The 24,594-nt window shown below is 44.7% G+C and overlaps 1 protein-coding gene across 1 annotated transcript in view; it reads left to right on the forward strand.

Annotated features, from left to right (window-relative positions):
- cnih3 (cornichon family AMPA receptor auxiliary protein 3) overlaps positions 1–24,594 on the forward strand; it is a 79,185-nt gene that overhangs the window by 230 nt on the left and 54,361 nt on the right. Inside the window, exon 2 of the mRNA XM_034527672.1 lies at positions 24,158–24,226. Within this exon, the coding sequence (XP_034383563.1) occupies positions 24,158–24,226 (69 nt within the window). The remainder of the gene's footprint in view (positions 1–24,157; positions 24,227–24,594) is intronic.

Here is a 24,594-nt window from a genome sequence, read left to right on the forward strand (position 1 = left end):
TGTGTGTTTTGGAGTTTTCACACTGGCAGGATTATAGTTTGGCAGATGTTTCCCTCAATGACACGACAGGTGCACACCTGTATCTTCTGCTCGTGCATGCATTCATCGTCTCCACCACTTTCCTCTTATTTGGCTGTGCTTTGCTGACCCAATTCGCAACATGCAGAAAGGCTTGCAACCCTGCACGGCATCCTAGATAAATTAAACGGCCTTCCATCCACATCAATTAGGGGAAATATTGTAGTGAAACGTCTTCCTCCCCCCACCCCCCTCTCCTCGCATCCCCCTGCTCTGCTCCCTCTGCCTTTAATCCACCCACAGCTCAGCGATATACACCAGCACTCAATGTGACCAACTGCGTTATTATATTTGAATAATCTAATTATTTGCTTCCTGAGCCACATCTCCATCATGCAGAGGGGGGCCTTATGTAAAGACAGATTTGGGTCAGTTCTTCCAGCCTATTGTCCCGAATCTGCCTTTCTGCATGGAAACAGCAACGAACCTGATGCACTTGGGATGACTGATCCTCCGGCAATTGCGACCAATAGTCAGGTCAACCCGTCCGTCAGACAGTGGACCCATGTGTCCGCGGAAATAAATAGAATAAAGGCATCACTGCCTTGGTCTCTTTATTTATTTCTGTGTGCAGACACCCGTGATAGTACAGTCAAAACTGTAGTGGGCATCCGGAAAAAAAAGAAGAGCAAAAAAGACCAAATGAAAGCACCTTTATGATGCTAGGTGCTACTAAGCTGATGCGAGAAGACGCTATCGTCAGAAACCACGGCGGCTCGTTCACTTCAGGCTGTGATGTAAATTCAGCTCCTGGTTGGAAGGATCACAACGAAAACACGCTATTTATGTTGCTTCAGCAATAATTCACACTTAATTTTTGCATTCTGCGTAAGACAGCAGAAACGGCAGCGATGCCTCCTCCGCTGATTCCCGGTTCGGGGCGCGGTGCAAAAAGCCGGAAGAACAAAATCAGGTTGACGGCTGAGGTGGGAATGTGTGGAGCAGTGGGTTGACCACTCAGAGCTACCGTACATGCAAACTTCCTCATGCATAATGACATCGGATGAGCGCTGGGAGACAAAGCGCTCCACGAGTAACAAAGTATAATATATAGACATATTACAGAAATGTGGAACTTGAAGGTGGATCGCGGCAGGTGATTCAAGAAGTGCTTGGAATCGGACACGGCCCCAGAACCACGGCCCCAGAACAAAGGACGTAGCAGAGATTAGACGGCAGTGATTGTGCAGCTAAAGTATAGCTTGTTGCTAATGTCGATCCTCCATGAGCCCCGATTGGGACGAAACGACTGCACCTGTTATGTTAGCTGTTTGGTTTGAATTCGCGTTGCAAAATCTTGCAACAAATAACACGCATCGGAGTGTGTGACGTTTCTCAGCTTGATAAACTGTTTCTGTTTGTTATGCCGTCGCAGTGGTGACACCAAAAGGCTGGAGCCATCATGTTTTTGGTTCGTCGATCCCTCCTTACATTTTGTGAAAGCGATATACATCAAAAAAACCTTGAGGAAATCTCTTCAAATTTGGCACAAACATCCACCTGGGCTCACGGATGAACGGATTTGAATTTGAAAGTCGTTGTTGTGAACTCACAAAACTCCTTTTTGTATATAACTGAAGAATGAATTAACTAATTATGACAATTTCACACAAATGTCTTATGAATTAAATCGATGGAGTGAAGACATTTTGGACAGATAATGGATGTAAACTGCAACTCCACTGGTCGGCGGAGGCAAAGAACTAACAAAGCGTTCATTTTAGTTTCTCGAATTTTAAGAACTCGTCTTGTTTCAAAGAGCTGCTGCCACAGTGGCCACTCCACCACAAAGGTTACATTGCTGCTAAAAAGAACAGGCGTGCTGAGCCACAGGGTAAAACAAATCAAGCCATAATTAAAGTGAGTAAGTGTAAATTAACATAAAAAGAATGAGGCTACGAAACAGCCACGCCACAGGGAATAGGACAATGGGAGAAAATGAGTAACAGACTTCTCTGACTCAAACATATTACCGGACAGCAGGTACCAAGTCAGGGAATGAGAAATGACTGCACAGAGATGGACTTCTGTTACTAATTGGACATAAATCATCAAACCATATGCTGCCAAGTTAATTAGCTCCTTATCTACTCCTCCACTATTTTAAGGAGCTGATACATTTCTTGTTTAACTTGTTTTGAAGGACGTAACTGATTCGTCATCCGTTCCATTTGTTTGTGAGGCCATTCAGGCCACATTTACACATAGCCGGGTACAGAAACGAATATTTCTGCCCCTCTGTTTTCAAAAATAACGTTGTACACACAAGGTCGTTTTCAAAAAAGTTTCTGTTTATATCAACCCGCATAAATACGCCCCCGGGCGCCATCATAACTATGCCAAACCTGTAGTCGGCAGGATAAAGACATGCAAACCAATCAGAATTCTCAAAACCAACAACCACTACGAAAAACACGATCAACTTCCTTTTCGTTGGCAGGCAATGTACCTACGTCTTGGGAGTATAGAAAGCTGAAGGACTGCTGACTGCAGTTCTTCGCCTCTGCTCCTCGATGTAAAAAAACAGTTGTGTTTGTAAATACAAACAGGCCAAAAGGGTTTGCTAACGCACAAATGAGCACTACCTTGACACCATCCATGATCAGTAGCCTAAGTAAACTAACTGTAAACATAGGACGCTCACATGACGCATACTGTGACGTTTGACAACCTAAACCTCCGTTTGACCTAGTTCACACGCAAACACAAAAACAGAGTTTTCAGAAATGTCCACTTTGGCCGGAGTTTTTAGAAATGATCGTTTTTCCGTGATAAAACCTCAGTTTTTGTGTAAATGAAAGGCCAATACGCATGAAAATATATGCATTTTCCCATCGTGTAAACGGGGTCTCAGTTCAGGCCCTTGTGAGGAAAAAATGGGAGGAAGTGTTTCTTTGGAATATTAATTATCGGAATTCTCTGACCATTTCTGGAATGGAGGTGTGAAGTAAGAACAGGTCGGGCAATGAGAAATGAGGGCCGAATATTTGATTATGGATATTTCGGGCGGACAGAGTTGTGCCTATCATTATTTGAACAAACTCGGTTCCATTATATTTGGAGAGAAGCCATTCGTTGGATCATTCTGACGTGCACTTGCAGAGTCTACATCCACATGGTTCTTTTTCTCAAGCTATTGGGATATTATTCTCATATTACAGATTTCTTAAAACATTATGACACGGATGTGTGGGTTATATTTTAAATGTGCAAAAGGTTTTTGAAGAGCAGACATCTTGCTTAAACACAAATTAGCTATTTAAGTCCATAGGTTTACAAATTAATTCAGATGCTAATGTAACACGTGACATGGAGACGTGACATGGTGGTGACGTGACATGGTGGCGTGACACGGAGATGTGACAAGGTGACGTGACAAGGTGACGTGACACGGTGACGAGGTGACGTGACTCCGGGGAGGAAGCAGAGTTAATAAGGTGCAAGGAGAGATGTAAATTCATCCATAAGGAGAGAGAGAAGAGGAGATAGGTGCTCAGTGTATCCTAAAACATCCCCCAGCAGGCTATAAGCCTATAGCAGCATATCAAGGGGCTCGACCAGGGCAAACCTGATTCAGCCCTAACTATAAGCACTATTAAAGAGGAAAGTCTTAAGTCTGTTCTTAAATGAGGTGACTGTGTCTGCCTCCCGGACTGAAAGTGGAAGCTGGTTCCATAAAAGAGGAGCTTGATAACTGAAGGCTCTGGCTCCCATCCTACTTTTTAGGACTCTAGGAACCACAAGTAGCCCCACATTTAGTGAGCAGCTCTCTAGTGGGGCAATATGGTACTACAAGCTCCTTAAGATATGATGGTGCATCACCAATCAAGGCTTTGTAGGTGAGGAGAAGAATTTTAAATGTGATTCTTGATTTTACTGGGAGCCAGTGCAGAGCAGCTAATACAGGAGTCAAGTGATCTCTTTTCTTAGTTTTTGTGAGTACACAAATTGCAGCATTTTGGATCAACTGGAGGGACTTAAGAGACTTATTAGAGCAGCCTGATAATAAGGAGTTGCAGTAATCTAGTCTGTGCCTGATTTTTGAAATGTTACGTAGATGAAAAAATGCAATCCTTGAGATTTGCTTAACTTGGAGTTAAAGGACAAGTCTCAGTCAAAGATAACTAGAGATTCTTTACAGTGGTGTTGGATGCCAGGGCAATGCCATCTTGAGAAACCACATCACCAGATAATTGATCTGAGGTGTTCAGGGCCAGTAAAATAATCCATAGATATAATTGAGTATCACGTCACCTTTGCATTGCATAGCAATGCAGATGACATGGTGGTGACGTGACAAGGTGTTGACGTGACATGGTGACGTGACAAGGTGTTGACGTGACATGGTGTTGACGTGACAAGGTGTTGACGTGACATGGTGACGTGACAAGGTGTTGACGTGACATGGTGACGTGACATGGTGTTGACGTGACAAGGTGTTGACGTGACAAGGTGTTGACGGGACAAGATGACGTGACAAGGTGTTGACGGGACAAGATGACGTGACAAGGTGTTGACGTGACAAGGTGTTGAGGGGACAAGATGACGTGACATGGTGGTGACGGGACATGGTGGTGACGTGACAAGGTGTTGACGTGACAAGGTGTTGACGGGACAAGGTGTTGACGTGACAAGGTGTTGACTGGACATGGTGTTGACGTGACATGGTGTTGACGGGACAAGGTGTTGACGGGACAAGGTGTTGACGGGACAAGGTGTTGACGGGACAAGATGACGTGACAAGGTGTTGACGGGACAAGATGACGTGACAAGGTGTTGACGTGACAAGATGACGTGACATGGTGGTCACGGGACAAGGTGTTGACGGACAAGATGATGTGACATGGTGGTGACGGGACAAGGTGTTGACGGGACAAGATGACGTGATAAGGTGTTGACGGGACAAGATGACGTGACATGGTGGTGACGGGACAAGGTGTTGACGGGACAGGATGACGGGACAAGATGACGTGACAAGGTGTTGACGGGACAAGACGACGTGACAAGGTGTTGACGGACAAGATGACGTGACATGGTGTTGACGGGACAAGATGACGTGACAAGGTGTTGACGGGACAAGACGACGTGACAAGGTGTTGACGGGACAAGATGACGTGACATGGTGTTGACGGGACAAGATGATGTGACAAGGTGTTGACGGGACAAGATGACGTGACATGGTGTTGACGGGACAAGATGACGTGACATGGTGTTGACGGGACAAGATGACGTGACAAGGTGTTGACGGACAAGATGACGTGACATGGTGTTGACGGGACAAGATGACGTGACATGGTGTTGACGGGACAAGATGACGTGACAAGGTGTTGACGGGACAAGATGATGTGACATGGTGTTGACGGGACAAGATGACGTGACATGGTGTTGACGGGACAAGATGATGTGACAAGGTGGTGACGGGACAAGATGACGTGACATGGTGTTGACGGGACAAGATGACGTGACAAGGTGTTGACGGGACAAGATGACGTGACATGGTGGTGACGGGACAAGGTGTTGACGGGACAGGATGACGGGACAAGATGACGTGACAAGGTGTTGACGGGACAAGATGATGTGACAAGGTGTTGACGGGACAGGATGACGTGACAAGGTGTTGACGGGACAAGATGATGTGACAAGGTGTTGACGGCACAAGATGACGTGACAAGGTGTTGACGGGACAAGATGATGTGACAAGGTGTTGACTGGACAAGATGACGTGACAAGGTGTTGACGTGACAAGATGACGTGACAAGGTGTTGACGGGACAAGATGACGTGACAAGGTGTTGACGGGACAAGATGACGTGACAAGGTGTTGACGGGACAAGATGACGTGACAAGGTGTTGACGGGACAAGATGACGTGACAAGGTGTTGACGGGACAAGATGACGTGACAAGGTGTTGACGGGACAAGATGACGTGACATGGTGGTGACGGGACAAGGTGTTGACGGACAAGATGATGTGACATGGTGGTGACGGGACAAGGTGTTGACGGACAAGATGACGTGACAAGGTGTTGACGGACAAGATGACGTGACATGGTGTTGACGGGACAAGGTGTTGACGGACAAGATGACGTGACATGGTGTTGACGGGACAAGATGACGTGACAAGGTGTTGACGGGACAAGACGACGTGACAAGGTGTTGACTGGACAAGATGACGTGACATGGTGTTGACGGGACAAGATGATGTGACAAGGTGTTGACGGGACAAGATGACGGGACAAGATGACGTGACAAGGTGTTGACGGACAAGATGACGTGACATGGTGTTGACGGGACAAGATGATGTGACAAGGTGTTGACGGGACAAGATGACGTGACATGGTGTTGACGGGACAAGATGATGTGACAAGGTGTTGACGGGAAAAGATGACGTGACATGGTGGTGACGGGACAAAACGACGTGACAAGGTGTTGACGGGACAAGATGACATGACATGGTGGTGACGGGACAAGGTGTTGACGGACAAGATGACGTGACAAGGTGTTGACGGACAAGATGACGTGACATGGTGTTGACGGGACAAGATGACGTGACAAGGTGTTGACGGGACAAGATGACGTGACAAGGTGTTGACGTGACAAGGTGTTGACGGGACAAGGTGTTGACGGGACAAGGTGTTGACGGGACAGGATGACGTGACATGGTGTTGACGGGACAAGATGACGTGACAAGGTGTTGACGGGACAAGATGACGTGACATGGTGGTGACGGGACAAGATGACGTGACATGGTGTTGACGGGACAAGATGACGTGACATGGTGTTGACGGACAAGATGACGTGACATGGTGTTGACGGGACAAGATGACGTGACATGGTGGTGACGGGACAAGGTGTTGACGGATAAGATGACGTGACAAGGTGTTGACGGACAAGATGACGTGACAAGGTGTTGACGGACAAGATGACGTGACAAGGTGTTGACGGACAAGATGACGTGACAAGGTGTTGACGGACAAGATGACGTGACAAGGTGTTGACGGGACAAGATGACGTGACAAGGTGTTGACGGACAAGATGACGTGACAAGGTGTTGACGGACAAGATGACGTGACAAGGTGTTGACGGGACAAGATGACGTGACAAGGTGTTGACGGACAAGATGACGTGACAAGGTGTTGACGGGACAAGATGACGTGACAAGGTGTTGACGGACAAGATGACGTGACATGGTGTTGACGGGACAAGATGACGTGACAAGGTGTTGACGGATAAGATGACGTGACAAGGTGTTGACGGACAAGATGACGTGACAAGGTGTTGACGGACAAGATGACGTGACAAGGTGTTGACGGAACAAGATGACGTGACAAGGTGTTGACGGACAAGATGACGTGACAAGGTGTTGACGGGACAAGATGACGTGACAAGGTGTTGACGGACAAGATGACGTGACAAGGTGTTGACGGACAAGATGACGTGACATGGTGTTGACGGGACAAGATGACGTGACATGGTGTTGACGGGACAAGATGACGTGACAAGGTGTTGACGGGACAAGTTGACGTGACATGGTGTTGACGGGACAAGATGACGTGACAAGGTGTTGACGGGACAAGATGACGTGACATGGTGGTGACGGGACAAGATGACGTGACATGGTGTTGACGGGACAAGATGTTGACGGGACAGGATGACGTGACAAGGTGTTGACGGGACAAGATGACGTGACATGGTGGTGACGGGACAAGATGACGTGACAAGGTGTTGACGGGACAAGATGACGTGACAAGGTGTTGACGTGACAAGGTGTTGACGGGACAAGGTGTTGACGGGACAGGATGACGTGACAAGGTGTTGACGGGACAAGATGACGTGACAAGGTGTTGACGGGACAAGATGACGTGACAAGGTGTTGACGGGACAAGATGACGTGACAAGGTGTTGACGGGACAAGATGACGTGACAAGGTGTTGACGTGACAAGGTGTTGACGGGACAAGATGACGTGACAAGGTGTTGACGGGACAAGATGACGTGACATGGTGGTGACGGGACAAGGTGTTGACGGACAAGATGACGTGACAAGGTGTTGACGGACAAGATGACGTGACATGGTGTTGACGGGACAAGATGACGTGACAAGGTGTTGACGGGACAAGATGACGTGACATGGTGTTGACGGGACAAGATGATGTGACATGGTGTTGACGGGACAAGATGATGTGACAAGGTGTTGACGGGACAAGATGATGTGACATGGTGTTGACGGGACAAGATGACGTGACAAGGTGTTGACGGGACAAAATGACGTGACATGGTGGTGACGGGACATGGTGGTGACGTGACAAGGTGTTGACGGGACAAGATGATATGACAAGGTGTTGACGGGACAAGATGACGTGACAAGACGTGACAAGGTGTTGACGGGACAAGATGATGTGACAAGGTGTTGACGGGACAAGATGACGTGACGTGGTGACGGGACATGGTGGTGACGTGACAAGGTGTTGACGGGACAAGATGACGTGACAAGGTGTTGACGGGACAAGATGATGTGACAAGGTGTTGACGGGACAAGATGACGTGACATAGTGTTGATGGGACAAGATGACGTGACATGGTGGTGACGGGACAAGACGACGTGACAAGGTGTTGACGGGACATGGTGGTGACGTGACAAGGTGTTGACGGGACAAGATGACGTGACAAGGTGTTGACGGGACAAGATGATGTGACAAGGTGTTGACGGGACAAGGTGTTGACGGGACAAGATGACGTGACAAGGTGTTGACGGGACAAGATGACGTGACAAGGTGTTGACGGGACAAGATGACGTGACAAGGTGTTGACGGGACAAGATGATGTGACAAGGTGTTGACGGGACAAGGTGTTGACGGGACAAGATTACGTGACAAGGTGTTGACGGGACAAGATGACGTGACATGGTGGTGACGGGACAAGGTGTTGACGGACAAGATGATGTGACATGGTGTTGACGGACAAGATGACGTGACAAGGTGTTGACGGACAAGATGACGTGACATGGTGTTGACGGGACAAGATGACGTGACAAGGTGTTGACGGGACAAGATGACGTGACATGGTGGTGACGGGACAAGATGACGTGACAAGGTGTTGACGGACAAGATGACTTGACATGGTGTTGACGGGACAAGATGACGTGACAAGGTGTTTACGGACAAGATGATGTGACATGGTGTTGACGGACAAGATGACGTGACATGGTGTTGACGGACAAGATGACGTGACATGGTGTTGACGGGACAAGATGACGTGACAAGGTGTTGACGGGACAAGATGACGTGACATGGTGTTGACGGGACAAGATGACGTGACAAGGTGTTGACGGGACAAGATGACGTGACAAGATGTTGATGGGACAAGATGACGTGACAAGGTGGTGATGGGACAAGATGACGTGACAAGGTGGTGATGGGACAAGATGATGTGACAAGGTGTTGATGGGACAAGATGACGTGACATGGTGTTGACGGACAAGATGACGTGACATGGTGTTGACGGGACAAGATGACGTGACAAGGTGTTGACGGGACAAGATGACGTGACATGGTGTTGACGGGACAAGATGACGTGACAAGGTGGTGACGGGACAAGATGATGTGACAAGGTGGTGATGGGACAAGATGACGTGACAAGGTGTTGACGGACAAGATGACGTGACATGGTGTTGACGGGACAAGATGACGTGACAAGGTGGTGACGGGACAAGATGATGTGACAAGGTGGTGACGGGACAAGATGACGTGACAAGGTGTTGACGGGACAAGATGACGTGACATGGTGTTGACGGGACAAGATGACGTGACATGGTGTTGACGGGACAAGATGACGTGACAAGGTGGTGACGGGACAAGATGACGTGACAAGGTGGTGACGGGACAAGATGACGTGACAAGGTGTTGACGGGACAAGATGACGTGACAAGGTGTTGACGGGACAAGATGACGTGACAAGGTGTTGACGAGACAAGATGACGTGACAAGGTGTTGACGGGACAAGATGACGTGACATGGTGTTGACGGGACAAGATGATGTGACATGGTGTTGACGTGACAAGATGACGTGACATGGTGTTGACGGGACAAGATGACGTGACAAGGTGTTGACGGGACAAGATGACGTGACATGGTGTTGACGGGACAAGATGATGTGACAAGGTGTTGACGGGACAAGATGACGTGACAAGGTGTTGACGGGACAAGATGACGTGACATGGTGTTGACGGGACAAGATGACGTGACAAGGTGGTGACGGGACAAGATGATGTGACAAGGTGGTGACGGGACAAGATGACGTGACAAGGTGTTGACGGGACAAGATGACGTGACATGGTGTTGACGGGACAAGATGACGTGACATGGTGTTGACGGGACAAGATGACGTGACAAGGTGGTGACGGGACAAGATGATGTGACAAGGTGGTGACGGGACAAGATGACGTGACAAGGTGTTGACGGGACAAGATGACGTGACAAGGTGTTGACGGGACAAGATGACGTGACAAGGTGTTGACGAGACAAGATGACGTGACAAGGTGTTGACGGGACAAGATGACGTGACAAGGTGTTGACGGGACAAGATGACGTGACAAGGTGTTGACGGGACAAGATGATGTGACATGGTGTTGACGTGACAAGATGACGTGACATGGTGTTGACGGGACAAGATGACGTGACAAGGTGTTGACGGGACAAGATGATGTGACATGGTGTTGACGTGACAAGATGACGTGACATGGTGTTGACGGGACAAGATGACGTGACAAGGTGTTGACGGGACAAGATGACGTGACATGGTGTTGACGGGACAAGATGACGTGACAAGGTGTTGACGGGACAAGATGACGTGACAAGGTGTTGACGGGACAAGATGATGTGACATGGTGTTGACGTGACAAGATGACGTGACATGGTGTTGACGGGACAAGATGACGTGACAAGGTGTTGACGGGACAAGATGACGTGACATGGTGTTGACGGGACAAGATGACGTGACATGGTGTTGACGGGACAAGATGACGTGACAAGGTGGTGACGGGACAAGATGATGTGACAAGGTGGTGACGGGACAAGATGACGTGACAAGGTGTTGACGGGACAAGATGACGTGACAAGGTGTTGACGAGACAAGATGACGTGACAAGGTGTTGACGAGACAAGATGACGTGACAAGGTGTTGACGGGACAAGATGACGTGACAAGGTGTTGACGGGACAAGATGACGTGACAAGGTGTTGACGGGACAAGATGACGTGACAAGTAGTTGACGAGACAAGATGACGTGACAAGGTGTTGACGGGACAAGATGACGTGACATGGTGTTGACGGGACAAGATGATGTGACATGGTGTTGACGTGACAAGATGACGTGACATGGTGTTGACGGGACAAGAGGACGTGACAAGGTGTTGACGGGACAAGATGACGTGACATGGTGTTGACGGGACAAGACGACGTGACAAGGTGTTGACGGGACAAGATGACGTAACAAGGTGGTGATGGGACATGGTGGTGACGTGACAAGATGACGTGACAAGGTGTTGACGGGACAAGATGACGTGACAAGGAGGTAGTGTAAATAACAACTGCCTGAAGAGGACTTTCTTAAGTAATGTGGTGTTAGTTGCCTCAAGTCAACATTGAATTTGGTTTCACACAGGACACGAACAGCAGACTCATGATTAAAATTCTCTCTTGTTTGACCTCTTTCTATACCGCCATTATACCTTCAACTACGGTCGCTCGACATACTATGCCACCTGCTCGGCACGTCACTCCCTGACTTTGTTTTAGTTCATGAAGTAAGGCTTCATGAACATCGTCATCGTATCGAGCAGGTTGTGAACTTAAGTGTGGGACAATCTGGCTTTGCAATCAGACTAATTGTGTTTAAAGCTAGCATATAACTGAGGGCTCGGTCTGAGCACACCTTAGCTGTAATTCAAAACAATTCACAATGTCAGTTAGCTGAGCCAAATGAATGTCTACTATACATCGGTATGTACCGGTTTCTAACATTAACTGACATTAGCTATTGGTCTTGCCAGACCAAGTAAGCCTGTTGGAGCAAAACCCCCCGAGTGTATTTAAATATGTATTCAATATCCTTCCAGCAATCTGACAGATTTAAGACTAACTCCTTCAATGGGAACATATTTGTCCATTACAATCAATAGATGTAATATTGATGAAAACCACAACGATGGTTGATGGTTTACTTCAAAACAGATGCAGCGATTTGCAGAATATTTCGGTTCATCACATCAAATACAACACTACAGTCAGCTTCAATGAACATGCATAGTGGACTGTGACCACCCCGAGCTCTACGGCTCAGCGCCTCTCCCTCCATGTAACAACAGCCCCTAATGTGCTCTAAGTGTCATTAAAGCTGGGAGCCAGCCACACACTCCTCCAGCACTCCTCTGACAGATGGGAAAGCCCCGTGGTACGGATATGATGCAGAGGTCTGTCCTGGCAGCGTGACAGAGGGCAGGAGTATCATTTACACTCCCGGTTTGGGTCTCCATTGTAACGTGTCAGTGGTATTTTGTGCATTGAGGTAAGGTAGCGTATTCCACACGGATGAAGCAACAAGTATGGCTGAATTACCCACAAAGCAAAGTGGGCTACGTCTCCAGCATTCCCGAACCACCTGGACCCCCAGAAGGGTCTGGTTTCTAGTCATCACTTGATTAATTTCGATGGTATAACTTTTTTCAATAATTATTATTTATTCATGTAAATATTTTGAGTATTTTTTAAAGTGTAGTATCACTACTTTAACTTCAAGCTAGGGTTGTTTATCTTGAGAAACTAGCAAGGGTACGCAAGCCTAGTTGCCAACTATTTTGCAATGACAAAGCAGCACTAGCTCCAATAGTCGCTACATCAAGCAAAAAGGTCAATACTGAGCTTTCGGACGAACCCATGACGAGCAATGAGCCGACAGGCAGAGTGCAATTTGATTGGCAGGCAGCCCATCCAATCATTACATTTGGTCTGAATTAAGTATTTCAGCTTACTACTGTCCTACGAGGTACCAGATTTGTTTTTGTTTTTTTCAGAAAATTGTATTAATTGTTTGCTGTCAGGATGTAAAGAAAATCATAACAAATGATATTGAAGAAGATTACCAACCTCATGATTGAGTACATTATGTGAATACTTCCTTCACCTTTGCCAATTGGCACTTAAAGGCAACCAGATACATGGATTGTGGAGGCCAATTGGAACCTCTGTATGGCAGGCCTTTCTTCTTCTTTTCTCCCTCTCCATTCTACCCTTTATCCATAAAAAAAATGTACTCACACAAAGCAAGTGCCGAGGCGACATCACACATGAGGATTTGACGCACAGTTCAGGATGGATTCAGAAAGGGGAATGGCTCAGCCAGCGTCACTTGGGTCGGCTATCGCGACTTTGCATCTGACAAGAGTTTTTGACAAGTACAGGGCATTCTCTGATTCAACAGGGAGGTCGGGCAAATAATCGTTCACGCTCAACAGCCGCCACTCTCTTTCGCCTGTTCCTGTCGCATTGGTGTTCTGGTGATGAGCATGGGTTGCTTTGTGCATGAGGGAGGGTGTGGGACCGTGGAGAAAGACTTTGAAGCAATGGATTGAGTCAGAATGGCGAGAGTGATGGTATGATGGAGAGAAAAAGGGGGGGACGGACCATAGAAACTACGGATTTTGCTCATTGGGAGTTCAGACCAGGGCAGATTTGAATGCTGGATAGATGACTGCAGTAGAATACAAAATGATGATCAGACATGAAAAGGAAGGAAAAAGCAGATGCAAAGCTGGACAGCAATACAGATGGAGGCGAGATCAAAGGATGACAGAATTGATAAAAAAGAAAATTAGAGTTTCCTGCTAGGGTGAGAGAAACAACCTGAGGGGGATCAAGCTTTTCCAGGAGACAAGGTTGACAGCATGGGATGCAAACGCAAAAATAGATCAAAAGAGTGAAATAATTAACTGGAGACAGAAGAACAGACTACTTCAATCAATGGATAATTCAAGGCTTAATAACAGCAATAAAATAAAGATGAATTACATTGAGCTTTTCACTTAATGTTCCTGTTACAACTTTTTCGGGCTGTATTCGAAATAATCCACTCATTCAGTATTAACTGAACACGAAAGAGGGAATTCAATGGAGAGGCTCATACAGTGTGTCAGACCAGGGGCAGGGTCTGAAAAGGGAAGCCAATACAGATTATCTCTAATGGTTAATTTAGAGTCAGAGTAGACCTTAAAGCAGGGTATTGTTTAGGGTGGGGCTACCTCGTGACTTTAACCCCAGCACCCAACAGAGAGCTGCAATATTTTCCTCTATTTCTGATTAAACTGATTTAGTGTCATCCGGCCCAGCGTGAAGTTTGCTTCACAGTCAGATTGAACACACCATTAAGATTAAAGTGGACTTCTTCCATCTTGCTTTGGACAAAGGGCCTCTGTGGCTTTAAACAATGCCATCATGTCTATCAAATGCTTTATTAAAAGCAGGACGGGAACGATGTGAGGTAAAGGGGCGATGACGTTCATTAAAAGGCCCAGAAGCTTGATTCTGAGTACCTTAACGCAATGTGAAAACCCAAGAGAATATAAGTGAAACCAAGCCTTTATCAGGCAGAGCCTCAGTGATTTTCCACCGCGCTCCCCTGAACTGTACACATGAGGAAGTAGCTTGGGCTCAAGGTGCCCTAGTAAGACATCAGGTGGAAGAAATGCATAGGTGTTAGAAATTGATTGTAATCTTAATGAGGCAGTCAACAGGCCTTTCTGGCACCAGGCACCGGAGGCTGTAATGGAGGTGGTGTTCAGTGTATATAGCAGGGTCGGCTCTGCATTGATCCACATGTTCATATATATATATATATGGTGGATAATTGTCTCACTGGCAGTACGGCCAGAGGAATAGCAGCACTGACCACAAGCAGGTCGGTGTAAATGAACAGGAATATATAGATCCTATTTGTGAAAGCATGCATGTTCCTACTCCAGTCATGATACCAAGGTAGGAAGAGCCATGTAATGGTTGTATTTTTAGTTGAAGGGACAATTAATCCAGAAATTAATAAAACAGATCAATAAGCTTGACCTTAAGTAGTCTAAGGGAGTAAATCTCCTTTAAATTAGAACTAATGACATTCTTTCACAATCTTTCCTGGTGCTTTGTTAACTCAACTGCATTCATCTTTTGAAGCCAAAACTGGATTGAAAAATGTCAAATTGAGTTGTCAGACATTAATCAATGAGATGAGTCACTGATTCAACCTGCTCACGACCTCCATGTCAGTTCATCGTTATTGATTGTACTCATTTATTCAAACTTATTCGCTTCATTCATTTTGTCCCTTGTGTATCCATTTATTTGTCTGTTTAATTGTTTAGTGTGAGTTACTAGATCAATACATATTACTGTAGCGCCCCACCACTCTCTAGGTCTAATGGTGGGGTGGTTGGGTTGGTTTACCTGTCCTGGACATAATTGATTGATTAAATGATTGACCATAATTGATTGATTAAATGATTGACCATAATGGATTGATTAAATGAATGACCATAATGGATTGATTAAATGATTGACCATAATGGATTGATTAAATGAAAACTGGACGGTGAGCTGATTTAAGGCAAGTTATGAATATGATACTTGAGTTCTTATTTTTACTATTGTGTGAGTTGTGTTTGGAGCATTTGAAAAAAACTTACTAATTATTGTAGCTTACGTTCTGCTGTTTAATTTGATGTGAAACATCATGATATTATTCTATCATTATTTTTACGGTTTTACCTGAAAACCCAGAGTCTCCTAATTCGGACCCTTATTTGGGGGATGTGGGGTGTAAAAGGTTAATAAGTAAGTAATTATAGTTGCATAATGTTATATTAATGAATGAACGTTCTCTGATAACGAAAATGCAAGGATTCTTAGTTTTAGCCGATTATACATTAATGAATACATAATTATGAACATTGTATTCCATTTCTGCAAATAGATCCCCTGGAATGCTACACACTGGCCCCTTTAAGTTTGTTATCCTTTGGTGACCTCCCGCTTGTGGGGCTGAAACAAAGATGAACCTCCACAACATGGTCTCACTAACAGCCCCTAAGGCTTTGCATCAATGTTCCCATGGTAACGCCTTTAATTGATTTTTAGGACAAAAGCTGTAAGGTCACTGCAGCGTGTTTTTGGACCACACGTGTATGTGTATGTATATGCTCAGTCGATATTCTATCCAATATGTTTCCATCACTGGGGCAGCACATGTGCTTATCATTTGGCATCGGTGCCCTCGCAGAAAGTCTCCGACAGCGGAATCTCATGCGTACATAATTTTCTGGAAGGGAGAGATTTGATTCATTTGATCTCGGCGCAGTGGAGGAAGGGGTTAACTGTGTTTATTAGCATCAGGGAAAGTGCTCTCTCCAGCTGCCTCCCCGTGCCAAGGTGTTCAGCACAGATACAGGCCGACGCCGACTGAAGCATGTTAGCCATTAACACAAGCCAATTGGCCTCTGGGTTCAGTGCAGGAGACGGGATATTTCCATGCACCTCGTGAAGTCTTCCATGCATGAAACGGATACTAAAATGCAGAGAAAGAGACGTTTATTATGCGCAGTGTTGTTTAACATGCCTAAAAGGAAAAATAGAGCAACATTGGAACTGAGGTTTCCCTTTCGTTCTTTTTGAAATAACATATCTGAAGCCTAACATATCCTTACCTGAGCGAGCAGCCTTGCATATGGATCTGTCTGTACGGTATCCAAACTATAGCCCTTTTGATTTGATTCCTAACATATGTGTCTTAACGCTTTAAACGTTTGTATATTTTCTTATTGCTATGTCATCTATTTAAATGCATCATATCCCTAAAATGTCATATTTTACGTAAGTCAAAGAATCATGATAATTGATTAGGAAAATGTCTTTACGAGCATAAGACGTGACGACACAAAGGACAGAAGCCCGAGCTTTCCAATGCAAATAAAAACAATCTTCCACGATTCGTTTTTATATCAATACTTTATAAAAATATTGGTTCCTAAAGCATTTGTAATTATGCCTGTTGGTTATTATTTAGGCTTAGAGTTTGGCGGCGGCTTTTATCGGGTTCTAAATTGTGTATAAGAGGTTGATGAGGAATGATTGTTACAAACATTAACCCATGGTGAGTGGGTTTAAAATACCAATGAATAATTAAAACAAGATTTTAAATTATTAAAGTGGCCTTTGTAGTCTTTCACATCAGAGTGTAGATTGTTGACGTGGTTTTTTTAATCTCGTTATTTCCATGTGAAAGTCTTCAAGGCTGCATGCAGGGAAAAGCATGTTTTTGGTTGGTCATAGCTTCAACTGACTGAAAGACAGTGAGCACACATTCACAGCAACACACTGAACGGCAACTAATTAGGATACATCCGTCTCTCTTTTCCTTACACACACACACACGGCGAGGTGTGAGTCCTGCAGCAGTCTACATGGAAACACTGTTCACGGGGGGGCGCTAGTGAGCAAGATATGGAGTAAGACGCTAATTTCAGTGCTCCTGCAGAATTTTACATAAAAACAGCTAATATTTCAAGAATACCAGCCTCAAAGCTCACCGAGGACATCACAAAGAGGCCAACAGCTGACTAATGCAAGCTACATCATTTTTGAATGGCGGAAAAGCTTCAAAAATACAAATATAAATCCGGCGGTAGCTCATCACGGCCTACAAGAACCACGAGGCAGATCCCACCAGGTGACCCGGACCAACCCTCTCCCACCCGCAGTGAAAGCCCAGGTATGACCGAACGGATGAAAGCGGACATCTTATCTTCCCTGAAGGGAGAGATTTCCAAAATTATAAGAGAGGAACTCAAAAGTGCGCTAGCGGAAGATTTCAAACCAGGAGACCGGGAGAAACCACGAGTGATCATCGCTAAAGTACACAATGACGGAGATGCCGCAGAGATCCTAAGGAGAGCCCGAGAAAGAGCGCCGCTGGTCTACAACGGGAACCGGATCTCTATCTTCCCAGACTACACACCCAGCGTTGCTAAAGCCAGAGCCGCGTTCACGGACATACGGAGGACCCTGCGAGGAAGGAAAGGAGTCCGCTACGGTCTACTGTACCCGGAAGGACTCCGGATTTCGCACAACAACGAAGACGAGGAGTTTCTGGATCCCGGCAAAGCCACGGAGTATGTCCAGAAGAAAGTCATCCCATCTACTGAGGCTGCAGACTAAATGTATCCCCATCAGTACTGTTAACTACAGTAAGGACTGACCAGTGAGTTCTGCAATTTCACATACTGACACATCATTATTTTCTACTTTATTTTATATTCAAATATATATATTTTCAAAACATTACTTGAATCACAGAAAATCAGAGAAAAGGAAAAATGTGTCTCAGTTAATATTTGTGTATATACCCGTCTCCATTACAAGGAAACAAACCCTTATAATGTGCCCGTTATTTCTATTCATATTGTTTGTATCACTCTACTTTACTTGCACACTAGCAGCTTCCATAAGAGGAGAATACTGGTACGCCTTTAGCTCTGTGTGCAACCAAACACTACTGCACCACAAGGAGCTGTTTGACTTTACACATGTATGCCAAGAGCTGCAGGGGCCTGAATGGCCGTTACTCGACACTGTCCTTTTCTGTGTCGACTTTTCTTTTTCTTCTTACTTTCTCTATTCCTTATCTTAGCACACCCATAGCATAGTCATTTCTATCTCGACTGTGCACCGTTGCTGCTTGCCCTTAGTGGCTAAGGGACTAGGTCCCACCGGACTGTTGCTAATGTTAGTTAACAGCAGTCCAGACTGTTGCGTTCCCCTTGTTCTGATCCCACTGTTCCCTGGGGATCCTACATTGTTTATTAGAACAACAAGCTCATCATCCATTTTTCTTAAATACCCTCTTCTACCCCATCCCTATTGGTTTCATTATCTAGTCCAACTCTCCACACTCCACATAACAAGATGCATGGCCCATGTGCTGGCTGTTTGCCTCTGCTTCCCATCTCTCTACACAAACTCCCAAAATATGAAAACTGAATACTTCACACAATGGACCCGCTAAAAGTGATAAGTTACAATGTCAAAGGCCTTCATAGCCCTGTTAAGAGAAAGAACATTCTACATCAGATGAAACAAGCCAACTGCCACATTGCATTCCTCCAGGAAACACATCTATCTGACGCTGAACATGAAAAGTTGAGAAGGTCCTGGGCAGATAAAGTATATTACTCCTCACACCGATCGGGGAGAAAAAAGGGAGTATCCATACTCATACACAGACAAATTAATTTCACACAAACACTAATACACAAAGACACAGAGGGGAGATATATCTTAGTTAACGGATTAATTGATGGCACAGAAGTATCCCTCATTAATGTATATGCACCTAACGAAGACGAGTCTGGCTTTATCAGGACATTGTTCAATAAGATCCTACAATGTAGTACAGGGCTGCTACTGATGGGAGGAGACCTCAATTGTGTAATGTCACGACTAATGGACCGACAACCTGCCTCTAAAACTCCGCTCTCTAGAATGAGTAGAATGCTCAAATACCAATCCTGGAGGCCTTGTAGATATGTGGAGAATCAAGTTCCCGAGAAGCAGGGATTTCACGTTCTACTCAAACAGACACACATCCTATTCACGGATCGATTATTTCTTTACCATGAAAGCAGAGCTACATAGGATAGTGGACATTGAGATTCTTCCTATAACTATATCCGACCACGCACCCGTGGCATTAAAATGGGACATAGGCCAAAGACCAACCTCTAAACAATGGAGACTTAATGCATCTCTCCTTAATGATAAAACATGTACCTCCTTTATTACAGCAGAACTCAAGGAATACTTGGATATCAATACCTTGGAGGAAACAACACCTCTTATACTCTGGGATTGTGCCAAAGCATACATCAGAGGACGTATTATTTCATTCACCTCTGCTAAGAGAAGAGGAAAAGAGTCCAAACAGAAAGAATTGGAAGATAAAATAAAAGACTTAGAACATAAACAATCTGCATCAGCCCAATGAAGATAAGAAAACAATAAGTAATTTATATAGCATATTTCTATCTATGAATCTACATAATTCCCAACAGATAAAGCAGAGGTGGGAAGTGGAAATGAACACGATCATTCCACAGAATAACTGGGAGGAAATGTGCACAGAGGCACACCTAGTTACAAACTCAAACACCTGGAGGGAATTTAAATGGAAAATAATCATCGATTCTTCAGAACCAGAAATAGTAGCTAAGATGGCCCAACACATTCCAACTGTGGAAGCGCTGCCAATCATACACATATATTCTGGCTACGCCCTAAATTAAATACATACTGGAGAGAAGTCTTTGATGCCCTCAAAGAAATCTTCCAACAGGACATCCAACAAGACCCTACAGTAGCTCTATTGGGAGTGATACCTGAAGGCCTGGATGGGAGGGCCAAAGAATACCTCCTGAACATATTACTTACAGCAGCATTGAAGGGTTTAAAACCGGATCCCCCAACATACGACTTATGGATCCAAAAAGTATGGGACATCTATCAAATGGAGCGAATCACATATTCATTAAGACTCCAGAAGCCGATCTTTACCAAACGGTCCTGTCGCACATTGTTACTCCAATGATTGTTATTCCTGAATGTTGCTCGGCCCTCTGGTTGAACTGCTCTTGTTAACTGTCCCTGTGCACACACACACACATCATACACAATCCTCCATGAAAAGCATACATAGCACATACACTCAGGAGTGGACAATCATTATTCAAATTATTTATTTTATTTCATTTGTATCATTTGTATTTAATTTCTATTTTATGCAATCTTTTCATTATCCTCATTTCTCCTCTTCTTTTCATTCTTGGAATGAGCACCGTTGATGTTTGTTGTTCTTTATGTGTTGTACACTGTACCTGAATATCATGTGCACCAAGACATACAACTGAAAAATTGACAGGAAGCGACTGTATGAAAATACATGGTTTGTTGTTGAAAACTAAATTAAAAAAAGAAACACGGTTCACGGTGACTTTGGCGTGCCGAGCGAGGGTGCAGCAGGAATCACCCCCTGAGCATGTGACAGATTGGGGTCTCCAACTCCAGGGCACGTGTTGCTTCTGATTATGATTATGACTGATTAACTGCCAAAGATAAACAGGATGGATTCATGTTTTTGGAAAGATTTTCAAAAAGAAAATGTAGCCATCAATTGGTAATAAAAACAATTACCAATTCAGCCAATTCTTTCTCTGCCCTGGTTTCAGGAGAAGTACCCAGTTACCGTAATCAAAGCTAAATAATTTCCCCCAGAAGTTCCCACTCCATTACTCTTGTTCTGACCCATCCCCTCTGATAAGGTTGTGGATCTTCGAGGTGGGGCCTCGAGGTAAAGCTCCCAAATATCAAGTAAATCAACCCAATGCTCATCTCTGGCCTTTGGCTTTGGGTTGTGAATAAAAGAATGAGATCATGCATTCCAGGGGTTTCGCAGGGTAGCTGGGTGCAACCATGTTTCTTCAGTTGGCCAGTTGACGTGATTCAGACTGTTATAACCTATTTTATTGTCCCAACTCTTTGTTAATTGGGTCATAACAGTAGTAGCACTTAAATGTCTCTTACTGACAGCACTTTGTAGTTTAACTTTATTGAAGAAATTGTACTTGACTCATGGTTTAATGCACTTATTGTAAGTCGCTTTGGATAAAAGCGTCAGCTAAATGACATGTAATGTAATAACACTCCATCACATTTTAATCAGTGGGACAATGTAGAATATTACCACGGATAGCATTTTAAAACACACAATGGGTTTATCGTGGTGACTTTCTGGGTAATTGAGAATATTGCCACATGAGTGACTTGAAACAGCTGTCTGTCTATCAAGGTAGACGTGTGAAACATAGAGCAAACGATACAATAATTATCATGTAAGAAAGAACAGACTCATGTAATATGGCTATGTTTTACATTATTTATTCGGGGACCTTGTGCTTCGTAAATTACCTTATTTAAGATTGGTTGATTTTCAGTTGTTCACTAAATAGGGTGTTCAGTTTCTCTTATTTGATGATTAATGGGAATGACAATTTTCTTGGCCAGGTTAATGGTTGACATGATATTTCCCTATCGTCCAATGCCTACTCATTAATTACTTTGGAGTGCCATCATACTGTAAGTGAGGGAACTGATGGCTCAAAAGACCAAAGCACGTGTCGTACTCAATTGAATGATCCTTTAATCCTTGTCATCCAGTCCATAATGTTCTTCTGATGGGGTGCACACTGAATATGGATGTATAGATGGAGTGTGTTCCTGATTGATGTGTGTGTGTGTGTGTGTGTGTGTGGGTGGAGCAGCCCGAGGGAGGCCAACATTCTGTAACAGCGATGCAATGACCCAGCATCACCGTTTCATTGGGAACAACATGTAAAGAGCTGCCTGTCAGTGTGGGGGCGTGGAAATAACCCCAGAATGGTGTGAACCTACCGTCTCTCTGATGTTAATCCCCATAATGGGGCGAGCACACACATTCACATGTACTAACGCCTATGCCGCTGCCTCCCCTGTTTCTACCTCATATGCATGGATCATATTTTTGTACCACTCAAACAATAATCCATGTTTTCTTACTCACACACACACTCTCATCGTACAGTTCCCCCATGGTGCACACACACTAGAGACACACAGTGTAGCTCATATGCGACTGCACTGACTGACACACTTGTATCTCCTCCTGCAATCTCTCTCTCTCTCCCACACACACACTCACACACTTCCCTCTTGAGTCCTAACTAGTCAAGCAATGACAGCTGTCTTTGTAGTGCAATTGCTTCCATTGCAACATATTCTATGCTCTGTTCATCATTACTCCGGCTTGGAGCTGTCCCACAATGCAGCAGTGGGTGTGCTGAAATGTGGGGTGTGGTTGGAGTGGTTTAAAGAGGGGGGGCTTTGGCCCGATGGGGCAGCATGTGGGTTGGTTGGTTCAGCACACGTTGATGGTGTTCTGTTACCAGTGAGCGGCGAGACTTTACACCCATCAGCACCGCTCCAAAATGTCTCAAAATATTTTTTATTACGTGAGTTCCTTTCGGAAAAATTGTTGTCAAAGACCGAACTTGTTTGAAAGGCAACAAAGAATGAATATTTCGTGACATAAACTTGTTGGGAATATTGGTTTCTTTTTTCAACAAATATTGACTTTTGGACTTTATAACGTTTTAACGAAGTTATAACGCTGCAGTTAAATTGAGATATGTTGATCCTGAAGGCACAGCGCAACAGATTGGAGGAAACAGTTAAATAACAAGAGCTGGAATGTTCATCAATCAGTCAGCATAACATTGAAGGATCAGTCTTAAGATAAGATAAGATATACTTTATCGTCCTGCAGGGACATTTGTCTTGGGTTCCAAGTCGCTGCATCACTCGAAACATGTGTTGGCGTCACAATCCACATGCACGCATAGAACATGGATCATAGATCATGCATAGACAACCAATCCCATAAAAAGACTCTCTGTGCTTCCTGACTCTACTCCAACCAAAATGCATTGGTTCCTCCCAAAGTCACAAATATACAGTATTATTTCTGTTAATTACTGTTAACTATCAAACGTGTTAATGGTAAGCCAAGATGGTTACCTTGATGGGTGTGGCTTCACAGAGCGGCTGGCATGTCTGTTTTTGTCTTTTATCATTTCATTACACAACAAATGATTTCCCCCAAAAAATAAAAGGGGCACTGAAACAATAGTACTGTAAAATATACAATAATGGGGCTTGAGTATTAGTGTCAGCAGGACGGTGCACAGTGTTATGTATCAAGGAGTGTTGTGTTTAGTGTAATTCAACACACAGGTAGAACGGCCTGGAAGACTTTTGGAGTGTTGCATTGCTGCTCTTGAGGCACACGGGAGGCTTTTTGATGAAGATGATGAGGATGATGATGTGCTTTCAGATGGAGACATTTTGTTCTGTATCTTTCACCGTTTCCACAGTGCTCACGTCTTCCCCTCTCTCACTCTCAGATAACAGCCTTCGATGAGCTCCAGACTGACTTCAAGGTGCCGATCGATCAGGGCAATCCACTTCATGCGGTAAACATTGTCTTTATATTATTATTCATCATCAGCGTTTATGATCTTTCCCTGTCTATATTCCTGTACTTTCCTCTCCTTTAATTTTTAACCAAGCGGCTGGCAACGTACTAGTTCTGTACGCCCTCCTCTCCTCACTTCCTGGCTCAAAAGCAGATTCCTATTTTAGGACTCGGGGCCAAACCATCAAGTATGAATGATCATCTTTTAAACGAACAAATTCTTGAATCCAAATATGAATAAAATAAAAGCGACAAGCCACATTGGAAGATAAACATGGCATTTACAAACGGTTACCGGTCCCAAAGCCAGCCATGTCCAACGGTCTACTGAAACCAAACCATAAACCATCAGAACTGTATTTCTAG

Source organism: Cyclopterus lumpus, chromosome 24, assembly GCF_009769545.1.
Source record: "Cyclopterus lumpus isolate fCycLum1 chromosome 24, fCycLum1.pri, whole genome shotgun sequence".
NCBI lineage: Eukaryota > Metazoa > Chordata > Actinopteri > Perciformes > Cyclopteridae > Cyclopterus > Cyclopterus lumpus.